Source organism: Poecilia reticulata, linkage group LG2 (assembly GCF_000633615.1).
Source record: "Poecilia reticulata strain Guanapo linkage group LG2, Guppy_female_1.0+MT, whole genome shotgun sequence".
Lineage (NCBI taxonomy): Eukaryota > Metazoa > Chordata > Actinopteri > Cyprinodontiformes > Poeciliidae > Poecilia > Poecilia reticulata.
The window spans coordinates 4,733,729-4,753,146 of NC_024332.1; the positions used below are offsets into that span (position 1 = coordinate 4,733,729).

The 19,418-nt window shown below is 42.5% G+C and overlaps 1 protein-coding gene across 9 annotated transcripts in view; it reads left to right on the plus strand.

Moving 5' to 3' along the window:
- The window catches only part of LOC103475444 (mitogen-activated protein kinase kinase kinase kinase 4), a 36,441-nt gene extending 17,639 nt beyond the window's left edge, over window positions 1-18,802 (plus strand). Inside the window, exons 4-33 of one of the 9 annotated variants that reach the window (XM_008427053.2) lie at window positions 322-447; window positions 524-634; window positions 902-992; window positions 1,069-1,199; window positions 1,290-1,344; window positions 1,425-1,503; window positions 2,520-2,695; window positions 2,782-2,854; window positions 2,942-3,152; window positions 3,240-3,401; window positions 3,512-3,598; window positions 4,521-4,925; window positions 5,769-5,921; window positions 6,302-6,571; window positions 8,000-8,088; window positions 9,017-9,153; window positions 9,264-9,358; window positions 9,996-10,004; window positions 11,135-11,313; window positions 11,559-11,667; window positions 12,389-12,691; window positions 14,442-14,559; window positions 15,006-15,176; window positions 15,260-15,403; window positions 15,492-15,626; window positions 15,757-15,857; window positions 15,987-16,136; window positions 16,214-16,373; window positions 16,454-16,593; window positions 16,726-18,802. In XM_008427053.2, the coding sequence (XP_008425275.1) occupies window positions 322-447; window positions 524-634; window positions 902-992; window positions 1,069-1,199; window positions 1,290-1,344; window positions 1,425-1,503; window positions 2,520-2,695; window positions 2,782-2,854; window positions 2,942-3,152; window positions 3,240-3,401; window positions 3,512-3,598; window positions 4,521-4,925; window positions 5,769-5,921; window positions 6,302-6,571; window positions 8,000-8,088; window positions 9,017-9,153; window positions 9,264-9,358; window positions 9,996-10,004; window positions 11,135-11,313; window positions 11,559-11,667; window positions 12,389-12,691; window positions 14,442-14,559; window positions 15,006-15,176; window positions 15,260-15,403; window positions 15,492-15,626; window positions 15,757-15,857; window positions 15,987-16,136; window positions 16,214-16,373; window positions 16,454-16,593; window positions 16,726-16,809 (4,254 nt within the window). In that variant the 3' untranslated portion in view covers window positions 16,810-18,802. The remainder of the gene's footprint in view (window positions 1-321; window positions 448-523; window positions 635-901; window positions 993-1,068; window positions 1,200-1,289; window positions 1,345-1,424; window positions 1,504-2,519; window positions 2,696-2,781; window positions 2,855-2,941; window positions 3,153-3,239; window positions 3,402-3,511; window positions 3,599-4,520; window positions 4,926-5,768; window positions 5,922-6,301; window positions 6,572-7,999; window positions 8,089-9,016; window positions 9,154-9,263; window positions 9,359-9,995; window positions 10,005-11,134; window positions 11,314-11,558; window positions 11,668-12,388; window positions 12,692-14,441; window positions 14,560-15,005; window positions 15,177-15,259; window positions 15,404-15,491; window positions 15,627-15,756; window positions 15,858-15,986; window positions 16,137-16,213; window positions 16,374-16,453; window positions 16,594-16,725) is intronic. The other 8 variants (XM_008427125.2, XM_017302644.1, XM_008427167.2 and 5 more) reach the window with 8 other exon arrangements.
- Window positions 18,803-19,418: the final 616 nt, after the last annotated feature.

A 19,418-nucleotide genomic window follows, 5' to 3' on the forward strand; every position in this document is an offset into this window, starting at 1 on the left:
TCTTTCTTTCTTTCTTTCTTTCTTTCTTTCTTTCTTTCTTTCTTTCTTTCTTTCTTTCTTTCTTTCCTTTCCTCCCTTCCAATCCTTTCCTTCCTGGTGTCTTCCCTTCAGTCTTTCCACTTTCAGTTTTTCCAGGTTTCATATTTAAATTCCTGTTAACTGCAGCACAGCATTTTCTAGATAAAAATTCATCTAGAAAATCTGATGAATTTTCACCTATTAGATAATTTAAGACTGGCTCCTCTTTAGTGATTACAACAAATACTTGTTTTTCCTTTTCTAACCAGGATGTTTCTGTTTGCCTTAATCTTGTACGTACAGGATGAAGAGGAGGAAATTAAACTGGAGATCAATATGCTTAAGAAGTACTCCCACCACAGAAACATAGCCACCTACTACGGTGCTTTCATTAAGAAGAGTCCCCCGGGACATGACGACCAGCTCTGGGTAAGCCCTGCTGCCTTCCTGGATCACATAGTTCATGTTGTTGTCTGGTGTCCTCTGATGATGTGTGTTTTTGCAGCTGGTGATGGAGTTTTGTGGTGCTGGTTCGATCACAGACCTGGTGAAGAACACAAAGGGAAACCAGCTGAAGGAAGACTGGATTGCCTATATTTCCAGAGAGATTCTTAGAGTAAGCTTCTTCTATATCATTTGGTTGCAGCATCATATTAAGGAAACTAATTTCTATTTCAAAAATATGTGTTTTGTGCAGTTTTGGCTTAATTACTGCTCTGAATGTGTCTTTTCTTTCAGCAAATTGCCTTTTTTTGAGTCTCACTACTTGATTATTTCAGTAGTCAATTAATTCATTAAACTTTTCAGCTCTTTCCTTTTCAGATTGCCTGTTTATTTATTTATTTTTTTCCCATCACCAATGTAACCTGTCTACCTTCCTCAGGGTTTGGCCCACTTACACGCCCACCATGTGATCCACCGTGACATCAAAGGCCAGAACGTCCTGCTGACTGAGAACGCCGAAGTGAAGCTGGGTGAGTTCGACATCTGCACACTTCAATAACCCTACGTAGTCGTATCCCACTGGTCTTCACGCCACTTCCTCTTCAGTGGATTTCGGTGTGAGCGCCCAGCTGGATCGGACAGTCGGGAGGAGAAACACATTCATCGGGACTCCGTATTGGATGGCCCCGGAGGTCATCGCTTGCGACGAGAACCCAGATGCCACGTATGATTACCGGGTAAGGGTCGGGCGCTCACATTGTGTCCTTGTTGATGTGTCCATGCACCTGTCCGGGTTTGCTTCATGGGAATGTTTTGCTGTGTCGCAGAGCGATCTGTGGTCCTGCGGCATCACCGCAATCGAGATGGCGGAGGGCGCGCCGCGTGAGTTTTTGTTTTGCAGCTTTATTTATTTTACCTGTTGATTTCTTTGATTCCTAACGAGTTTACGACTTGCCTTGCAGCGCTTTGCGACATGCACCCCATGCGAGCGCTCTTCCTCATCCCAAGAAACCCTCCTCCGAGGCTCAAATCCAAAAAATGGTGAGTTTCACGTAAATCTGACGTCTTTAGTTTGTCTTGGTGATTATTTCTGTATCCCTTCCAATCCACTTTCATGCTGACATCTTAAATTTAGCTTGTTTCAACTCACGGTGAAGCTTTCGTTGCTTTCTCTTTTTATGTGCAGTCAGATTTTTATCTCAGGCAGCCACAGAGGCTTAGATCCAAACACATTGGTGCCGAGCTGAACATCTGTGCTGCACCTGTCCTGGCAGCCTCTCTTGGCAGCAGAAACAACCCAGATTTTTTCTCCTCTCGACTCTAGATCTTACATTTTTTTGGTTACATACCACAAATTGATTGCTCCATGGTGTGATTTAAGTTTCAAGTAATTTAAGGAAGCTGTAGGAGTGATGAGGATGTTCATGGCTCACATATGACGAAAGGTTATTTAGAATGAGCTCACAGATGTGTTGGGAGTTGCTGCGCTTTAATACCAAAGGAACTGTTCCAATATATTTTCACTTGTGCAAAATAACACAATTTCACCATCCTTGTGTCATCCTGTTGTTGTCCAGCTCTAGTTTAGGGGGAATCGTTCAAACAACTAAAGTAATTTTTTCAGTCTCATTGTAAGTTTTACGGTTTACAGGCAGAATTGGAATTAATTGTTGCCTTATGATTTTATTTTACAAGAATTTTCCTTTTCCTGATGACAAATATGAATTAATTTATCTGAAAATTGCGTCTCATTTTACTGACGCTGACACAGAGCGTGGCTACGAAAGACAAACCTCATCAGTGACGAGCTTACTTCTCAAGCTGATTCAGAGTGAGATATTTCCAGCAGAATGATGACAATAAGAGCTCGAGTGGTGGAATGGCGAGCCGATGAGCTCATCAGTCGGGTTTCAATCTAGATATTGGGACTATTTCATCAATTAAGAAATAATGGTTTATCAACTTTTTCCATTTTGCCCCTTCGAGCACATAATATTCATCCAGCTCCTCCTGTCTTGTTTTCACTTTCCCATGATGCTCCTCTGCATTTTCGGCAGGTCCAAGAAGTTTTTCAGCTTCATCGAGAGCTGTCTAGTGAAGAACTACACGCAGCGGCCTCCGACCGAGCAGCTGCTGAAGCATCCCTTCATCCGGGACCAGCCCAACGAGCGGCAGGTCAGGATCCAGCTCAAAGACCACATCGACCGCACCAAGAAGAAGAGAGGAGAGAAGGGTGAGGCGTGGTTTGTTGAAGTAGTGCTTCAATTCAGAATAAAACAATTTTGACGTGTTAAAGCAAAATGTTGTTTTACGGTGCAGATGAAACCGAATACGAGTACAGCGGCAGTGAGGATGAGGAAGAGGATCCTCCAGAGCAGGAAGGAGAGCCGAGGTACCGTCTACTAACTTCATCACCTCCTCACATCGTCCCCTTCTTCAGAAACCGTAACCGTTTTCTCCTCTCCTCCGTCACATGCAGCTCTATCGTCAACGTGCCGGGAGAGTCGACTCTGCGGCGCGACTTCATCCGCCTGCAGCAGGAGAACAAGGAGCGGTCAGAGGCGCTCCGCCACCAGCAACTCCTCCAGGAGCAGCAGCTCCGTGAGCAGGAGGAGTACAAGCGCCAACTACTGGCTGAAAGACAGAAACGCATCGAACAACAGAAGGAGCAGAGACGGCGGCTAGAAGAGGTTGGATGTTTGTTGTTTTTTACATGCGGAGCGGGAAGGGTTGGGTCGCTTCTCGGAAACGTTGACGTTTCGCTTTTTAATCTGCAGCAACAGAGACGGGAGCGGGAGATGAGGAGGCAACAGGAGCGTGAGCAGCGCCGGCGGGAGCAGGAGGAAAAGAGGCGAATGGAGGAGATGGATCGCCGGCGTAAAGAGGAGGAAGAGCGCCGGCGAGCCGAGGAGGAGAAGAGGAGGAACGACCGCGAACAGGTCAGTTTATTCATAATCTGGGAAATTTAATCTAAATTATCAGACGATAAGAAGTCGGGTCGTGAGGTTCTAGTCATGATTTCTGTTCTGGTGCTGCGTTTGACCAACAGGAGTACATCCGGCGTCAGCTGGAGGAGGAGCAGCGGCACCTGGAGAAACTGCAGGAGCAGCTGCTCCGAGAACAGGCCATGCTGCTGGTCAGTTTATCAGACACACATGCACACTGTCAACACTCACTTTGTCATTTATTTCTTTATGGTGAAACAGTGTGTGTGCTGGGTTTTAGATGTTTCTTGAATCCCCAACATGCCCCATTCTGGCTTTTTTTCTGAAGGAAGTTGATTGACCAGGATTTTATTTAGAAGCATCAGAATAAAGGGGCTGAATGAAAAAGGCATGCACTGCAAGATCACAAAATCTCACCAGTTTTTTACGTTTCTAGAGCAAATATCTTAGTACACCTGAGATAGGAAAAAAAACTAAAGTGCACGTAACTTTTCAGCAAGAAATAGGAGATTGTTTTATGTCAATATTGCCTCAATAGTAATTTTTTTAAACTACTAGTTCCACTGGCAGATTTTCACTTGTAGCGCAGGAAAACATCTTGTTATAAGTGAGATAATCCGTCTGTGGAACTATTAGTTTAAATCTTTATTAAGGCATTATTGACCTAAACAAGGTTTTATATTGTGCTGAAAAGTTACTTGTAAGATAGTTTTGTCAAATGTACTGAGATATTTGCACTAGAAACTAGACTACAAAATTTGTTTTGCAGTGTTCCACACCTTTCAGGTTTTTATGATTAAAGAAAGAAAACTGAGTGTGAGCTTTTTCACTCTGTTTCACAATCATGCATCACTTTAGTTTTTCCCACAAAAGTTTCAGTGAAATGCATAAAAGTTTGCATTCATGAGGCAAAATGTGGGAAAGTTCAAGGAGTGCAGATGTATTTAGAAGCACTGCATCTCATACTGACGGCCTAATTTCAGGTTTCCATTGACGGACACTTTGTGTTTTTGTACTTCTTTTAGTTTGTGTCATGTATCTGTTTTATAATAAAGGCTGAATCAAACAAAACGGCATTAGCTCATGTGTTTCCACCACCGCGCTCTGCAACAGGAGTTCAAGTGGCGCGAGCTGGAGGAGCAGCGCAAGGCAGAGCGCCTCCATAAGCGCTTGCAGCAGGAGCAGGCCTACCTGCTGTCGCTGCAGCATGAATCCAAACCGCAGCCTGGCGACAAGACAAATCCCCCACTAGACCGTAGCAAACCCCCGCAGACCTCCACACTGCCCCCCGACGGAGCCCACACCCCGTCCCCTAAAGCCGAGGGCCTTGACGGCGCTGCTTCCGAGTCCGCTAAAGCCCCTCTGGTTGTCCCCGGAGATGACGCTAAGTCCCAGCTAGCAGAGCAAGACGGGAGTGATGAGAGCAGCCCCCCTGTTACTGAAACCCCCACTGACTCTAAAGCCCCCCAGGCAGAAAGTTTGGAGGCTGCCGCTCATCCCCCTCAGCCAATCAGAGAGGTGAACCTCCTCCCTGGCTCTCTCTGCCCTGCTGCCTGCTCTTTTCAGCTTCCACTTGCTTGCCATCACACACTACAATTATAGAGGCACTATCTGACACACACAAATAGTTTCCTTAATGTTTTTATTTTTGTTATATTGTATATCGAGGTGGTAAAGAAATTTTTTGGTCTGGATGAAAGTTTCTGTCTCTGAAATTTGCCTGAAAGGCTGTCTGTGTGTAACCAAAGGGCCAGATGCATGCAGACGGCTGAGGCCCAAACTAACATGCAGAGCCTGTCCCGTCTGCAAGGAGCCCCTCGTCTGTCTTTAACCGTCCACTTTCTTCACCTTGGGCTTTTGTATTTACAGATGTGCATCTGTTTGCCCGCTGCAAAAACACAAAATCTTACAATGTATTAATGGTTTGCAAATATCTTGGTGCACTTGGAATAAGATAAATCTGATATGCAAGTAAATTTTCAGCAAGCTTGTTTTAAGTAAACATTTCCTTAATGTTGGTTAGAAAGTGCTAGTTCCACTGGAAGATTATTTTACCTGTGATATGGGAACAGGACATTTTTCCCATATTACAAGTAAAATAATCTTCCTGTGATTTTGTGTTTTTGCAGTTCAAACATTGTGTCTAATTCTGAGTTTCCAGCATGTTAATATCTTTCTCACCAGTTGCCTTTGTTAAAAAAAATGAAGACAAGGAGATGGGAACTACATTTTATGTAAATATTTGACTTTGTTGTCACTTTCGGAAGTAGTTCCTTTCTGCTAGTTTTTTTTTTCCTCTGTCAGATTTGGTTCATCCATTAAAATATCCCCAAGCCTTCATCCTATGTTTGTCGTCCTCAGGCTGACGAGCGTTTCCGTAAAAACATTCAGGGCTCCCCTCAGTCCGCCCCTCCTTCCAAGCAGCCCCCTCTGCCTCCCCGCTCCTCTGAACCTTACTCCAACGGCGGCTCGGCTTCGGAGGCCTCCGCCATGCACCGACCCATGGAGCCTCAGGTAACTCCTTCCTCCTCCTCCTACTCCTCCTCCATACTCTTATAATTGACGTTTAATTGGAATAATTTGAGTTTTCCTGCTTGGAAATCTTTTCTGAGTATTTTCAACAACACAAGTTGGCGTTATATGCAACTGAACCGAACTTGAAGGTTTATTAAGGGGACTGGTCGGAAACGAAAGCAAATTCGAGCCAAAGAAATGCAACAAACGAAGCCTTATTTAAACAAGGGACGCATTGTTTTGTGTTGTTCCGTGTCTGCCGTCTGCATGTGTATCTACCAAAGCACACACAGGTGCTAAACCTCACGCATCTTCCCCTCGTGTCTCACTTGTGTTGTCTGCTTGTTTCGCTTCCCCTCCTCTTCCTCACTCCCTAAAAGGTCCAGTGGTCCCACCTGGCTGCTCTAAAGAGCAGCAACAGTGCGGCCCCCTCTCCTCCTCCGCCGGTGGTCTCTCGCTCCCAGTCCTTCAGCGAGTCTGGCGGCGTGAGCTCTAGCTTTGCACAGCTTCACCTGCGCTCCCAGGACCCACACCATCACCACCACCCATTGCCTGTACGCCCTGACCCCCAACCCCAACCTCCCCTCCACCACCCCCAGGCCCAGACCCGGCTCGAACGCCAGACCAGCGGCGAGGAGGTTCCTCCCAAGGTAAGGAGCTGGCGAGGGCCGCTCTTATCCCACTCCCCTCCTCCCCTCACCGTTGGCCTCCTCCTCTCACATCGTCCTTCACTCTTTCCGTCTGCCTTTGTTTGTTTAATCTCGTTTTAGTCACAGCAGAAGTAACTCATAAAATGCATTAGAATTGAATCTTCAAGTAACAAAACCCAGTCACTACAAAGGACTTTATGACTCAGATGGCTTAAAGGGCTCATGTGTTGCTCATTACGTCATAGTGAACGGGTTGCTTTTCTTCTTCTCATTTTACTTTTATTTTCTCACTCTCAAGTAGGCCTGTCACGATAAACGATAAATCAATTAATCGCACGATAAATTAAACCTATCGACCTCATTTTAATTATCGGCTTTATCGTCTCTTCCTGCCTAGGTAGCCGGATGTGCCCATCAAGGGCAATATAGTATACAGACTTAATAATCTGCACTCTTTTGGTTGAATGCAGTATTTATATCCACTTTCGCTTTATGTTGCTTAGCTTTTATTCAAGTACGCTTTTTGTTAATGGAGACTGAGAATGCATTTTATTTTTGTTTTTGGTTGTTTTGTTCATTTAGTTTATCAGTTCCAGTGTTATGTGTTCTTTTGAAAATAAAGTGTATCTATCTATGGCAGGAAATCACATGAATTATTAGTCATTTCCATGAAATCAGTGTCAAAAGGTCTTGAACAATATTATTGTTTGTCGCAATAATTTTTTTAGACAATTAATCGCTCAGCAAAATTTGTTATTGTGACAGGCCTACTCAAGACTTTTTCTGGTGCAGATACACAATGCTGTTGGTAAAGTGTCTTCCCTTCAACGTCAAATCCAGAGTAGGGTGGTAACCACTTATATTTGCTTGAGTAACTTTTTGAAAAGGTAGCAGTAGTTTTATTACATTGTAATTTCTAGTTTTACTTGAGTATTATAAAGTATTGTTGTTGTTTAAATTATTCTGATTTCGGTCCTTAAAATAATCAAAACCTTTTTTTTTTACCAAATACTTTTTTACTCTCTTGTAATTTCTTGGACATCCATTTTTTTTACTTTTACTTTCTCATACTGAGAAATTTTGCTTGCTACTGAAGTAAAATTTTTGGATTCTCTACCCACCTCTGGTAAAATCAAATTTAAATAAATGCGAGAAAAAAAAATACTTTCAAATTGTAATTTCATCTATTAAAGGGAACATCTGCACACCTCACTTCACTCAACTAAGGTCAAAGTTCATGATATAAGCAATAAGAAAGATGTGTGTGGGGCTGCTCTAAGCTCAGCAAAATGGCCGTATTTTGCGAGGCAGCAGCACTTCTTCACAGCATTGTATGTTTGTGTGTAAAGTTTTAAAATTCTTTCTAATTTGTGACAACAGAAGCGAAATGAAATATTTATCGGAAACGCCTTTGTCTGTCTCTGACAGGTACCAGTGAGGACAACATCCAGGTCTCCTGTGTTGTCTCGCAGAGAGTCCCCGCTGCCGTCTCAGCCCAACCAGAGGAGCGTTGGCAGGTCAGTGACGGACAACTTTCATTTATCCAACCATGAGCAATTATTTTACATTTTCACCAAGACTAATCTAAAATGTACAGAAAATGTAGAAGTTATTTGTTTTCCACGTTAAAGGTGTTATTTTTCCGCTGAACTGTGAGGTTGAGCTAATACAATCAGACAAAAAAAAAAAATAAATAAAAAAAATATATATATATAATTGTTTCTGTCGGAATATACCGTTAACAACCAACAAAAGAAGCCAACAAAGAACCAGAAACTAGCGGCATTTTTCTGAGGCTTGAACTGGAACGCATTCAAGTTGGCTTTGACATTTCACCCAGATCCTAGTTCAAAGATAAAAACGAAGAGGCCGACTACAATTAGCATTACACACCTTTAATGATGTACTTCTCAGATGTTTTAACCTTTGAACAATTGAGCCACAGAAGTGCAAGTAAACTGGTTATTACCACATTTTCAAAACCTGCCAGCCATGTTGGATTTTGAAGCCAGGGTTTCTTTTTGTTTCTTTTGTTTTTATGGCTAAACTCAGAAAACAGAAAAAGAATCAGACCTTTTAAAAGTGCTTGGTAGCACAGTGGTTAACATGTTCATGTCGAAATAGTGTCTGTTTATGACTTCAAATCTCAAAATACAATCAAGTTTATTGTATTTGTCAAGTTATTGCTGTTACCTGATAAAATGTGAAAAGTTCACTGCCTTGCCATAGTTTTGCAAGGTACTGTGAGAGGTTTCATTTACAAGCCATTCTTGATAACCAGAGGGTGGCTGAGTAATAATCAATCATCATGTCATGTCACCATAACTCACTTGATTTGTCAAGCAGAACTGCACCATGACGCTCTGCTGAATAACACAGGGGCACATACATTTATTGTAGACGGTTTACTTCAGGTTGTGCCGTTGACTTTTTTTTGCGTCGCAGTAATGTGGAGCAGCGCCCCCTGTGGGACAGAGTGGAGAAGCTGCAGTCTCGGCCCGGCAGCGGCAGCTCCTCGGGCTCCAACGCCAGCTCCCAGGCCAGTCCGGGTGACCGCTTCAGGCCACGTTGTGAGTCGCCTGGTACTGTACACATTTCACATACTTTACTAACAAACGGCTACAAGATTAAAAACAGCCTCTGTCCGTGTTGCGTTTCTCCTCCTCACTAATGCCGTTTTGTTTTCATAAAGCTTCGTCTAAATCTGAAGGCTCGCCTCTGCAGCGTCCGGAAAACATCCCAAAAAAACAAGAAGAGAAGAACTCCTCCAGGCCCACTCGACCAGCTGTAAGTTCTCAATCTCAATAAAAACTTTCAAAAAACGTGTCAATTTTCCCAACTTTATTTCTCATGTGAAAGATAAAAATGTGAAAAATGAAGCAATCTTTTTGTTGATTTATTTATATTTAGATCATAAACAAATAATTCATGATCTAAATAGGTTGATTGCTTTTTCCAAGAAAAAAATTTAATATCAGAGATCAGTGTTTTAGAAAAAGGAAAATAATCTACAAGAAATGCTTTGGATGGTGTAGAATTTATTTGATTTTCCACATCTAGATATGAACAGAAAAACAAAACGGATTAAACCATCTGAATGTTTTTTTTGTTTTGTTTTTTATCTGAAAGACAAAAAAAAACAAAAGAACTGAATTTTTACTTTTACTGTATTTTACTGTCCAAATTTCATAAGTCTTTGAAACCAAAGTCTGGAATTTTCTAACAAAGTTCCCTGAATTCAGTGCAGATTGTAGGAGTCAAAGTGTTTCCTCTGCCTGGTTTTTACTGCTCCGATGTCCAGAAGTTGATCAAAACTGACAGGAAAATCAAAATCCTGATTGCACACTTGATGGTGAACAGCTGGAACCTGTTTTTATTTTTCTCTTGCCCTCTGTTTTCTGCCACTCTTAATTTTCCAACCCAGGGTGACATGGTAAGCGTCGTTCACGCGTTTGCGTCATCATCACATCCTTGTTATGCTCAGGGTTCCTACACACTTTGGAAAAGCTTAGATTTTCTACCTGAGTTTTTGAGTTTGGGGTAAATATGGGAAAAATTTAAATAAACTCGGAAAAATATGCGTTTTTACAGACTTTATTTCTTTTCCCATTTTGTTAGCTGCTGTTGTCCCTTCTCCTTTCCTTCTGTATGTCCTTCCCCTTACTGTTTCCTTCCTTCCTTGTGTCCTACATCCTTCCGTCCCTTTTCTTGTCCTTTGTTCTCTTTCTTTAATTTTCCCTTCCTTCCTTTGTTTCCTTCCAGTCTCTGATTTGTCGGATTCTGTCGAGTGTAGAAATATCGGCCATATTTCACAGCAAACTTATTTTTAAATTTTAAAATGATCCCAAAGGACTGGGAGCTCCGGAAACCAAAGTTTGGGAAAGTTCAACATATTTCCATGAACGATGTGTAGGAACCCATTATGACCGCACCTTCACTCCACTCCCTGCATTGCACCAGTAAATGTGAATGATGATGACGATGCAGCAGCTTCTCTCATGCCTGCCACTTCCTCCTGTTCACCGCTCGCCATCAACACAAAGCAGGTTAACCCTCAGCTGCAGCTTCCTGAATCTGGATTTGAATGCAGACACACTCCTGCTGCTTCTCTACACGTCAGAGCGACTCCTAATCTCACCTGACCTTGTTGTCGGATCAGATTGCAGCCCGTTTGTTTTGTCGAGCATGTCGGGAAAACGTCCCTTTCCCTGCTTGTGGTTGACCTTATAAAACGGCATCATGAGGTTCCTGATTACATGCTACTAGGACAGTCTCAATGCATCCTGGTGACATTTTTACTGACTCCAAGCCTGGGTTTGTCTCTAAACAACCTGTTTGAACCTAGAAATGCAGTAAACTCTCCTTATTACTCACCAGTCCTTCCTTTTATTCCCTTGCTTTCTTCCTTTGTTCCTTCATTGCGACTTTTCTTTGTCAATTCTTGACGCCTCTCTCCCTAAAGATCTCTGCCAACTTGTAGAAAGCGATGAGGAATCGGTGTGGCTTTGGCTTCAGATGCTTTAACACCGTTCAAATGAAAGAGTCTTTAATCTATCCTTGCAGGACCTGACCGCTCTGGCCAAGGAGCTGCGTGCGGTGGACGACGTGCGGCCTCCTCACAAGGTGACCGACTACTCCTCATCGAGCGACGACTCCGGCACCACGGACGAGGAGGACGAGGAGGAGGTGGACCAGGAGGCCGGAGAGGAGTCCACCTCAGGAGCCGAGGACTCCAGGACGGGGTGAGTCAAAGTGTTTCCCCAACAGGAAATGTTCTTTCTTGTATTCCTTGTATCAGTTTTTTTTCCAGGTTCCATATTGAAAAACTGCAGACTACACAAATATCCATCATAAATTCAAAGTAAACTTTAGTATTTCAGATATTTAAAATGAACACGAAGGACTGGAAACTGGAAAGTTGAGTCTGGAAGCTCAGTAAACCCAAACTGAGCTGAATGGTCCTAACCCTCCTCTGACCCCCTGCCAGGAGGCTGAGCAACGGAGAGACAGATTCAGCTAAGACCATGCTGGTGGAAGACCTGGAGAGCGAACAAGCCACCACCCCCTCCAAAGACGGCACCCTGGTCATCAGACAGGTAGAAAACCTTCCCGACTGAAGCAAAAAAACAAGTTTTAATTTGACAAAAATCCAGTTTTCATTTTCTCGGCCCAGGCTCCGTGTTGTTCATTCTCCTCTCTGCCTCGTTTTGCTGCATGTTGACTGTGTTGTGATGTTCCACCTTTACTGATCTTGTTGTTAAAATGCAGCTTGCGTTTGCAACCGGTGGTGTTGCTCTTCGAAGATGAACGACTGTATTATGCAATAATTTGCTGAAGTATTCACACCCTTTGAACTTTTTCATATTTTGCCACATTTCACCCAAAAACAACAACCAAATTTGGACTGAATGGAGAGCATCTGTGAAGCCGGAATTTTCAGAATCTCAATTGGTTTTAGGTCTGGACTTTAACTAGGCCATTCTAACATATGTGAAATATGACTATCAGCTTGGTTTGGCTTAACATTTCTGAAAACGTGCCATAATTATCCAAAAGACTGTTTTTCATCTGTTGTCTTGCTAAAAACAAAGGTTAAACAAAAGAAGGACACAGATTGTGTCAATAAATATAATTATTTCAAATAGTAAACACAAAACTGCAACACAATTCAGTAAATTTTAAGAAATACTAATCGATTGCAGACTGGGTGTGAATACTTTTGCGTCTGGATAAAAAGTTGCAACGCCCTGAACCCTGCAGCTCCTCTTCCTCTCCACCTGCTTGCTCGAGCCCAAGTGTGCCTGTTCTTGCTTCCAGAGCACAGCTGACACAAAGCGGTTGGTCAGTCTCTCATCTTCCTCCTCTTCCTCGCCCGGCTCTGGCCCCAGTCAGGGCTTCCCGGAGAAAAACGGCTTCCCGGGCCGCATTCACCACCTGCCCGACCTTATCCAGCAGAGCCATCACTCCCCTTCCTCTTCTGCAGCCATCCTTTCCTCCATCTCCATGTCCATGTCTCCCTGCTCCTCGTCCTCCTCCTCTTCCTCCTTCCAGTCATCCTCTAGCCAGGCCAGTCCTGGAATGTGCTCACAGATTCCCCTGGACGAGCTCACTGCCATCGAGGTATGTCGCCCTCACACCACAGAGGCAAACAAACAAGGAGCGGACGGTTTGGGAATAAACGGGCTCAGATGTGGAGAGGTTGTGTTCATCTAAACATTTAAAACTAGGACTGGGGGGTGAATCAGTTTTTTATCAATTAATCAAATTATTTGTTTTTAAAGATTTAGTTTTTTGGGGGAAAAAAATCAGGATTTATTTATTTTTTTAAGCAATTTTTGGATTTCAATAGTTGAGTGATGTCAGCACACCCAGGGCGGCCATCTTGTTTGAGAGGAGTTTCTGTTTGAACTTTGAATTCAGGTCAACTCTACAACAAAATATAATTTTTTAAATAGAGGAAATAATCATAATGTTTCAAGAATGGAGTCTCAATGTCTACAGAATAAATTTTAGAGAATTTATTAAATTAATTATTTAAGCTTTGTACTCATTAAAACAACCTTTATGACATTCTTCTGTTAAAACTGTGTCTGAATTTCTGCTAATGTTATGATTATATTCTCACAATTTAACAAAAATTCTCCTAGCGTGACCCTAAAACTCTCTTGCACAGCTCACAGAAGGGATGGTTGAAATATAAGCTGCTTTTAGAAATAAAGCAAGATTTTTTTTTTTTTTAAATTGAATCCGGTAAGGGAAAAATGTCCAATTTTATTTTAAACTGTATTGCCCAGGCCTAGTAACACAAGATAATTTACAGACACCGCGCACACATCTGATCCCGTCTATACCGACTGTGCAGTCCTTGGCTGTTGGTTCCTGTCTGCATCCTCCTGGCTTCACTTTCGCCTCCGTCTGACTCCACTGACACCTGGTTTTAATCCCTGAGCTCCTGCATTATTTCTTCTCTCCTGCTCCACAATCCACCCTATCAAACCGCCGCTAACATCGGTGCCTCCAGCTAGCAGAATGTGGCCACAACATGGCGGGAACTAAACCGGATCTTTGGATTAACGACGGCGGGACGATTCCGACTAGAATGACTTGCATTTCTTGTGATTAAAGAAATCTTTTTTTCCTCTAACAAATCACAGCGGCCTGCGTCTGGAAAGACTTTAATTTCCTTCAGCTCAGTTCTTGTCGTCCGTTTTTCGTTTAAAACGTTTCTTCTCCCGCCCGTCTCTGAAAAACTAACATTCTGCACGTGATCCGTTTGTTTAAATGTGTTTTACTGCCCATTTATGTCGACAAAGTTCAGCTTGAAGTGGTTTTGTAAGAATTTATTGATGGTGTGCAAAAAGAAACAACCTTGTTGTTCTCGCCATCTGACTTTAAATCTGGCTAAACTTTTCCCGTTTTAGGTAGAATCAACAGAATTATTTCTATTTGCTAAATGTCAAAGACAACGACATAATTTAGCCACTTCCATCCGTTTTAAGAAAACCCACACAAAAGCACAACATCAATGGAAGTTGCAGCTATCTTGCCTTTCAGGGAGAAGACTTTCTTTTGTGTGCATAAACAGCAAGATTAAAGTTTGCAAATTCACTCAGATATTTTTCCTGCTGAAATTTAAGTTGGCCATAATGACTATCATTACATTTTAATGTTAAAAATCTCATTATTCTGACATTAAGTATATAAGATTTGCTAAATGTAAAAACAGGAAAAGTTTAGTGTGATTTAATTTCAGACGCACTTTTCAAAACTCTCTTCCAGCTTTTTCTAATTATTTCTGAAGGTTGAAGCCTTCAGTGCTGCTTTCCCTTTTAAAACTCTTGTTTCTTTCTTAATGTCAAATATCTTCCAGTCCCAGTCAGAGAACAACTCCATGTCCAAACACAAGTCCTCTTCATCGTTCACACCCTTCATTGACCCTCGTCTTCTTCAGATCTCTCCATCCAGCGGCAGCTCCCTTAACAACATGGGTGAGGCGGCCATTTTGGGAAATATTGAAACAGACTGTGTATTATTTTTAAATGCTCAGTTATGTTTACCCTTTAAAATAAAAGCAACTAAAACTATATTTATACTTTCAACTATTTTAGTGCTTTTTTCCCCATCTAAAACTCTCATTAGTTTTACTACACACCTATAAATATTGGATGAATATTTGGAAAATCTTCCTCCATACTACTATGTACAGTATAAGACATGTTTCTGTTTGGCATCTAGAAGTCTTAAAATGGCAAGAAATGTTTAATAAAAATATTTTTATGTCGTATTAAGCATCTACAAATAAAGTCAGGTTTATTTTAAAGCCTTTTTCACATATTGGCTCCTAATCGCAGGGAGTTTTTTTTAGATTGAGAGTGTTGTATATTTAAAAAAAAAAAAAAGTCCAACCAGAACTGCTTCTGTCCGCCTCTTCCAGCTGGATTTGGTCAAGAAGGTCGGCTCGCTGACCCACTGAGGTCTGACCCGTCCCGTAAAGGATCGGTGGTCAACGTCAACCCCGTCAACACGCGCCCACCGAGCGACACTCCAGAGATCCGCAAGTACAAGAAGAGGTTCAACTCTGAGATCCTGTGTGCAGCACTCTGGGGTAGGATTTAAAATAAAAATAAATAAATTAAAAAAATCCAGAAATAGGAGCTGATTGACTTTGTTGTCCTGTGTCTGCTTCAGGAGTGAACCTGCTGGTCGGGACAGAGAGCGGGCTGATGCTCCTGGACCGAAGCGGTCAGGGGAAAGTCTACCCGCTGATAAACCGGCGTCGCATCCAACAGATGGACGTCTTGGAGGGACTCAACGTTCTGGTCACCATATCGGGTGAGGACTGCACACGGATTTCCAAATTCAGAATCTCTGTATTTTCTATGCAAAGCCGGTTCTACGGTTCTGCTCTGGGCTGTTTCAGGTAAAAAGAACAAGCTGCGAGTTTACTACCTGTCGTGGCTCAGGAACAAGATTTTGCACAACGACCCTGAAGTGGAGAAGAAGCAGGGCTGGGTGAACGTGGGCGACCTCGAGGGCTGCGTCCACTACAAAGTCGGTATGTTTTGTCGTTTCTTTAAATTTTATGAGTACATTATATTTATTTCAATCTTATTTGTGAACCAGAAATCATCTTAGATGATTACCTGAAATTTTTTCTTTTTTTTTTTTTTCCCTGAACATTGCAGTGAAATACGAGAGGATTAAGTTTTTGGTGTTGGCCTTGAAGAACTCTGTGGAAGTGTACGCCTGGGCTCCCAAACCCTACCATAAATTCATGGCATTCAAAGTAAGGAGCATGACGGATTCAGTTTTCTAGTCAAAGGATTTTTACCACATGAAACTTTTACATTTTGCCAAATTACAACCCGACACTGAAAACATCTCTGAATCTAACACGCACCTGGCTGGTCTTTAGTCTTTCGGAGACCTCGTGCACAAGCCTCTGCTGGTTGACTTGACCGTGGAGGAGGGCCAGAGGTTAAAGGTCATCTACGGCTCCTGCTCAGGCTTCCATGCCGTCGACGTGGATTCCGGCGCCGTCTACGACATCTACCTGCCCACACATGTAAGCGTTCGGGCCCGGACCGTGAAGCCCACGGTGTCGTTTTCCGCTCTTTACCGCCTGACTCTCCGTTTCTCCAGATCCAGACCAACATTCAGTGCCACGCCATCATCATCCTCCCCAACACGGACGGCATCGAGCTGCTGGTGTGCTACGAGGACGAGGGCGTCTACGTGAACACCTACGGGCGCATAACCAAGGACGTGGTGCTGCAGTGGGGAGAAATGCCGACGTCAGTGGGTAAGGAGGCATTCCTAAACGGAAACTAAACAAATTGATCATGGGCTCATGAAGGTAACGTGCTCCTTGTTCTGCTGCAGCCTACATTAGGTCAAACCAGATAATGGGCTGGGGGGAGAAGGCCATCGAGATCCGCTCAGTGGAGACGGGGCACCTGGACGGCGTCTTTATGCACAAAAGAGCCCAGAGACTTAAATTTCTTTGCGAGAGGAATGACAAGGTCAGAATGAAATGCTTTTTTTTTTAACTTGGCATATTATAAAATAGTAGCATGTCTCTTGTGGTCAGTACTTTTTGGTGTCTGTATCTTTTGTTCCACCCAAAACATCTTTTTTTTTTTTTTTTTTTTAAGGTCTTTTTCGCCTCTGTGCGTCAAGGCGGCGCCAGCCAGGTGTACTTTATGACCCTGGGACGCTCCTCCCTTATGAGCTGGTAGCCAACGAGGCGACGAGCCGACGACGGAGACGAGCCCGTCCTGAGCCTGACCTGGAGGAGCTCCCTGTCACACACTCAGGCAAATCCCAACCGCAGTTTGGACTGTAATCATGAAAATAAAGCGGGAGCGAATGGAGGCGTGTTGGGGTTTGTCACCTTTAGGTCTAGTCGCCTCGCTGCCCTGCGCGCTTTCCTCCAACTCCACCGAGGGAACAATGGTAATCGATTTCTTTTTGTGTCACAGTAAAACTCGTATGTAATTAGCAAATTGTCCGGAGGGGTCGACAGAAGACAGCTCTTGCTGTTTGGGAAAACAAAACTTGATGTGCCAGAACTTGTGTAGCTGTTGACCTCCCTGTCGAGCATGTTTCTGAACAACTCCAGTCCTCCCCTCTGATCGGTGCTTGACGTGCGAATCTGCGTCTTCACTTTGTTCGCCTTAAAGTGAAAACTCCTATAGGGACCTTTGATTTATCTGTTAAACACAGGGTACAGGATCAGCAGCTTGTACATACTAACTACAGACTCTCGCAGGTTTTCCAGTCACTTTTACCACTTTGCCTCATTGTGCTGTAAGTTATGTTTTGACAGTATCCCTGTTGGTGACGTCATGGCGCAAAATTACACCCAATTGTTTTTGTTTTTAAATACACTGTATATTTTGGATGTGACTTGCTGCATATAAATAAACGGCAACAAAGCAGGACACATCAGACGAGCTGTAAAGGAAAAATCCACACTATTTATCCTCAATCTGTAATATTTTTAGGGCTCTAACTTTCTCATGAAGTGTTCGGTTTGACTGCTGTCGTCAGGTTTCGTCTTTTTTTTGTTTTTTTTTCTACTGGAAATATAAAAACACACAAAGTAAACACATCCAGAAATGTGACATATCCTGTTTGTTTTTATTTTCTTTTTATATTAGTTCCAAGTAGGGCTAGGGTTAAACTGTGAATTAGCATGCAGGATTAGCAGGATGACGGGCTGGAAAAAGGGAATAAGAATCGACTCGTCGTCTCTCTGCACAATCGGGGCGTTTACCTGTTTCAGGCTTCATCTGTAGCTTTACGGTTGCCTTAGAAGGGTTCCCCGTCGATTTTAAAATTGGAGCTAAACCCTGAAGACATTTGGATGTTGTGTACTGCTGGAACTCCTAAAACCAGCCATGTCACCCAAATCTTGGACCTCTTTTTAATGACACTTGGTTGTTTACATAATCATGTCCAGATCAAAAGGCATCCAAACCAAAACAAATGTTTTACTTGTCATATCTGAAGCCCATTCTTCACTTCACTTCCCCTCCCTTTCCACAGTTCAAATGCATCTCTGCTTTCATTCATACAACACAACTTCCTAGCAGTCTTTGCTGTCAGACGGTGCCTTCAGGTGCGTCTGAGGGTGACGGGATTAATATTAGGTGCTTTTTTTTGTAGTCTTGGGCTGATGAAATCACTCGTTCTCACAGCAGTGTTACAGAACCACTTCAGATCAATTTTTTTTAACGTAGTCTTTGTTTCTGACATTTCTCTACAGATAAGTATGCGACTGCAGTGGTTTTTAAATTGTAATGCACACCTTATGTTCGAAATGTTTACAGAAGCAGATGTTTTTCCTTTTGCTTTGCTTTTTTTTTTAAAACCAGTGTGTGTCAGTATGAATATTTATGGTTTATTTTTAGGCTAGACTCCCCCCGTTTTGTATTTTGTAACCCTTTTTGTATTATCATTTAGACGTTTCTGTGCAGGGATAATCAACTTCTGCTCAATAAGTCCACAGTGTCATTTCACTTGATTCCTCTGCATCCTTCGCAGTGCACAGTAGGCCGCTGGCTGTGTGGCAGAAGATGTTTTCCAATACCCAGGTGACACGTTTTCCCTTAAACATCACTCTGCCGTGCCTCTAATTTATGTCCTCTCTGTGTGTGCTATGGGGATTACTGTGTTTTACTGAAAGTCTTTTTTTCCTCCATTGAATAAAATCAGAAGTGATTTACAGAGCTGTCATTATTTCGTAAAACATTAATTTTTCTGTAAATGTCTAGGTTTCTGATGGTGCAAAAAAATACTTAAACTAGAGCTTGCTTAGGACAAGTAAGAAGTGGCTTTTATGTACTTTTGATTGCAAGTAACTTTAGGAAGATAATCTACTGGTGGAACTATTACTTTTTTAAATCAATGTTAAGGATTTACTGATACTGACTTAAAATCGGTTTCTATATTGTGCTGAAATGTTACTTGTAAGATAAAATCACTTTCTATGAAGGATGAATAACTAATAAAGTGCCGAGAGGACCTCTTCAATCTGCCTAAAGAGTGGCTTTAGGGCTGGTACGTTATGAGACTTTATTTTTAGATTTAACTACTCAAGGCTAGCCAAAATAAAAATATCACTTGTATTTTTTAGTCCAACTACAAATCACTTGTATTTTTTAGTCTAACCACAAGAGGGGGCTACTGCACCTCAAGCAGAAGGCCTTTTTAGCAGCGCTTTGTAAATTAGTTTTAACTCTAAATGAGATCGCTTCCTGTTTATTTTACAGTTTAGAAAATTGAGACTTAGGCGTTTTATCTTAGTAAACGTATTTCAGATATTGTGTCAATCTTTGAATTT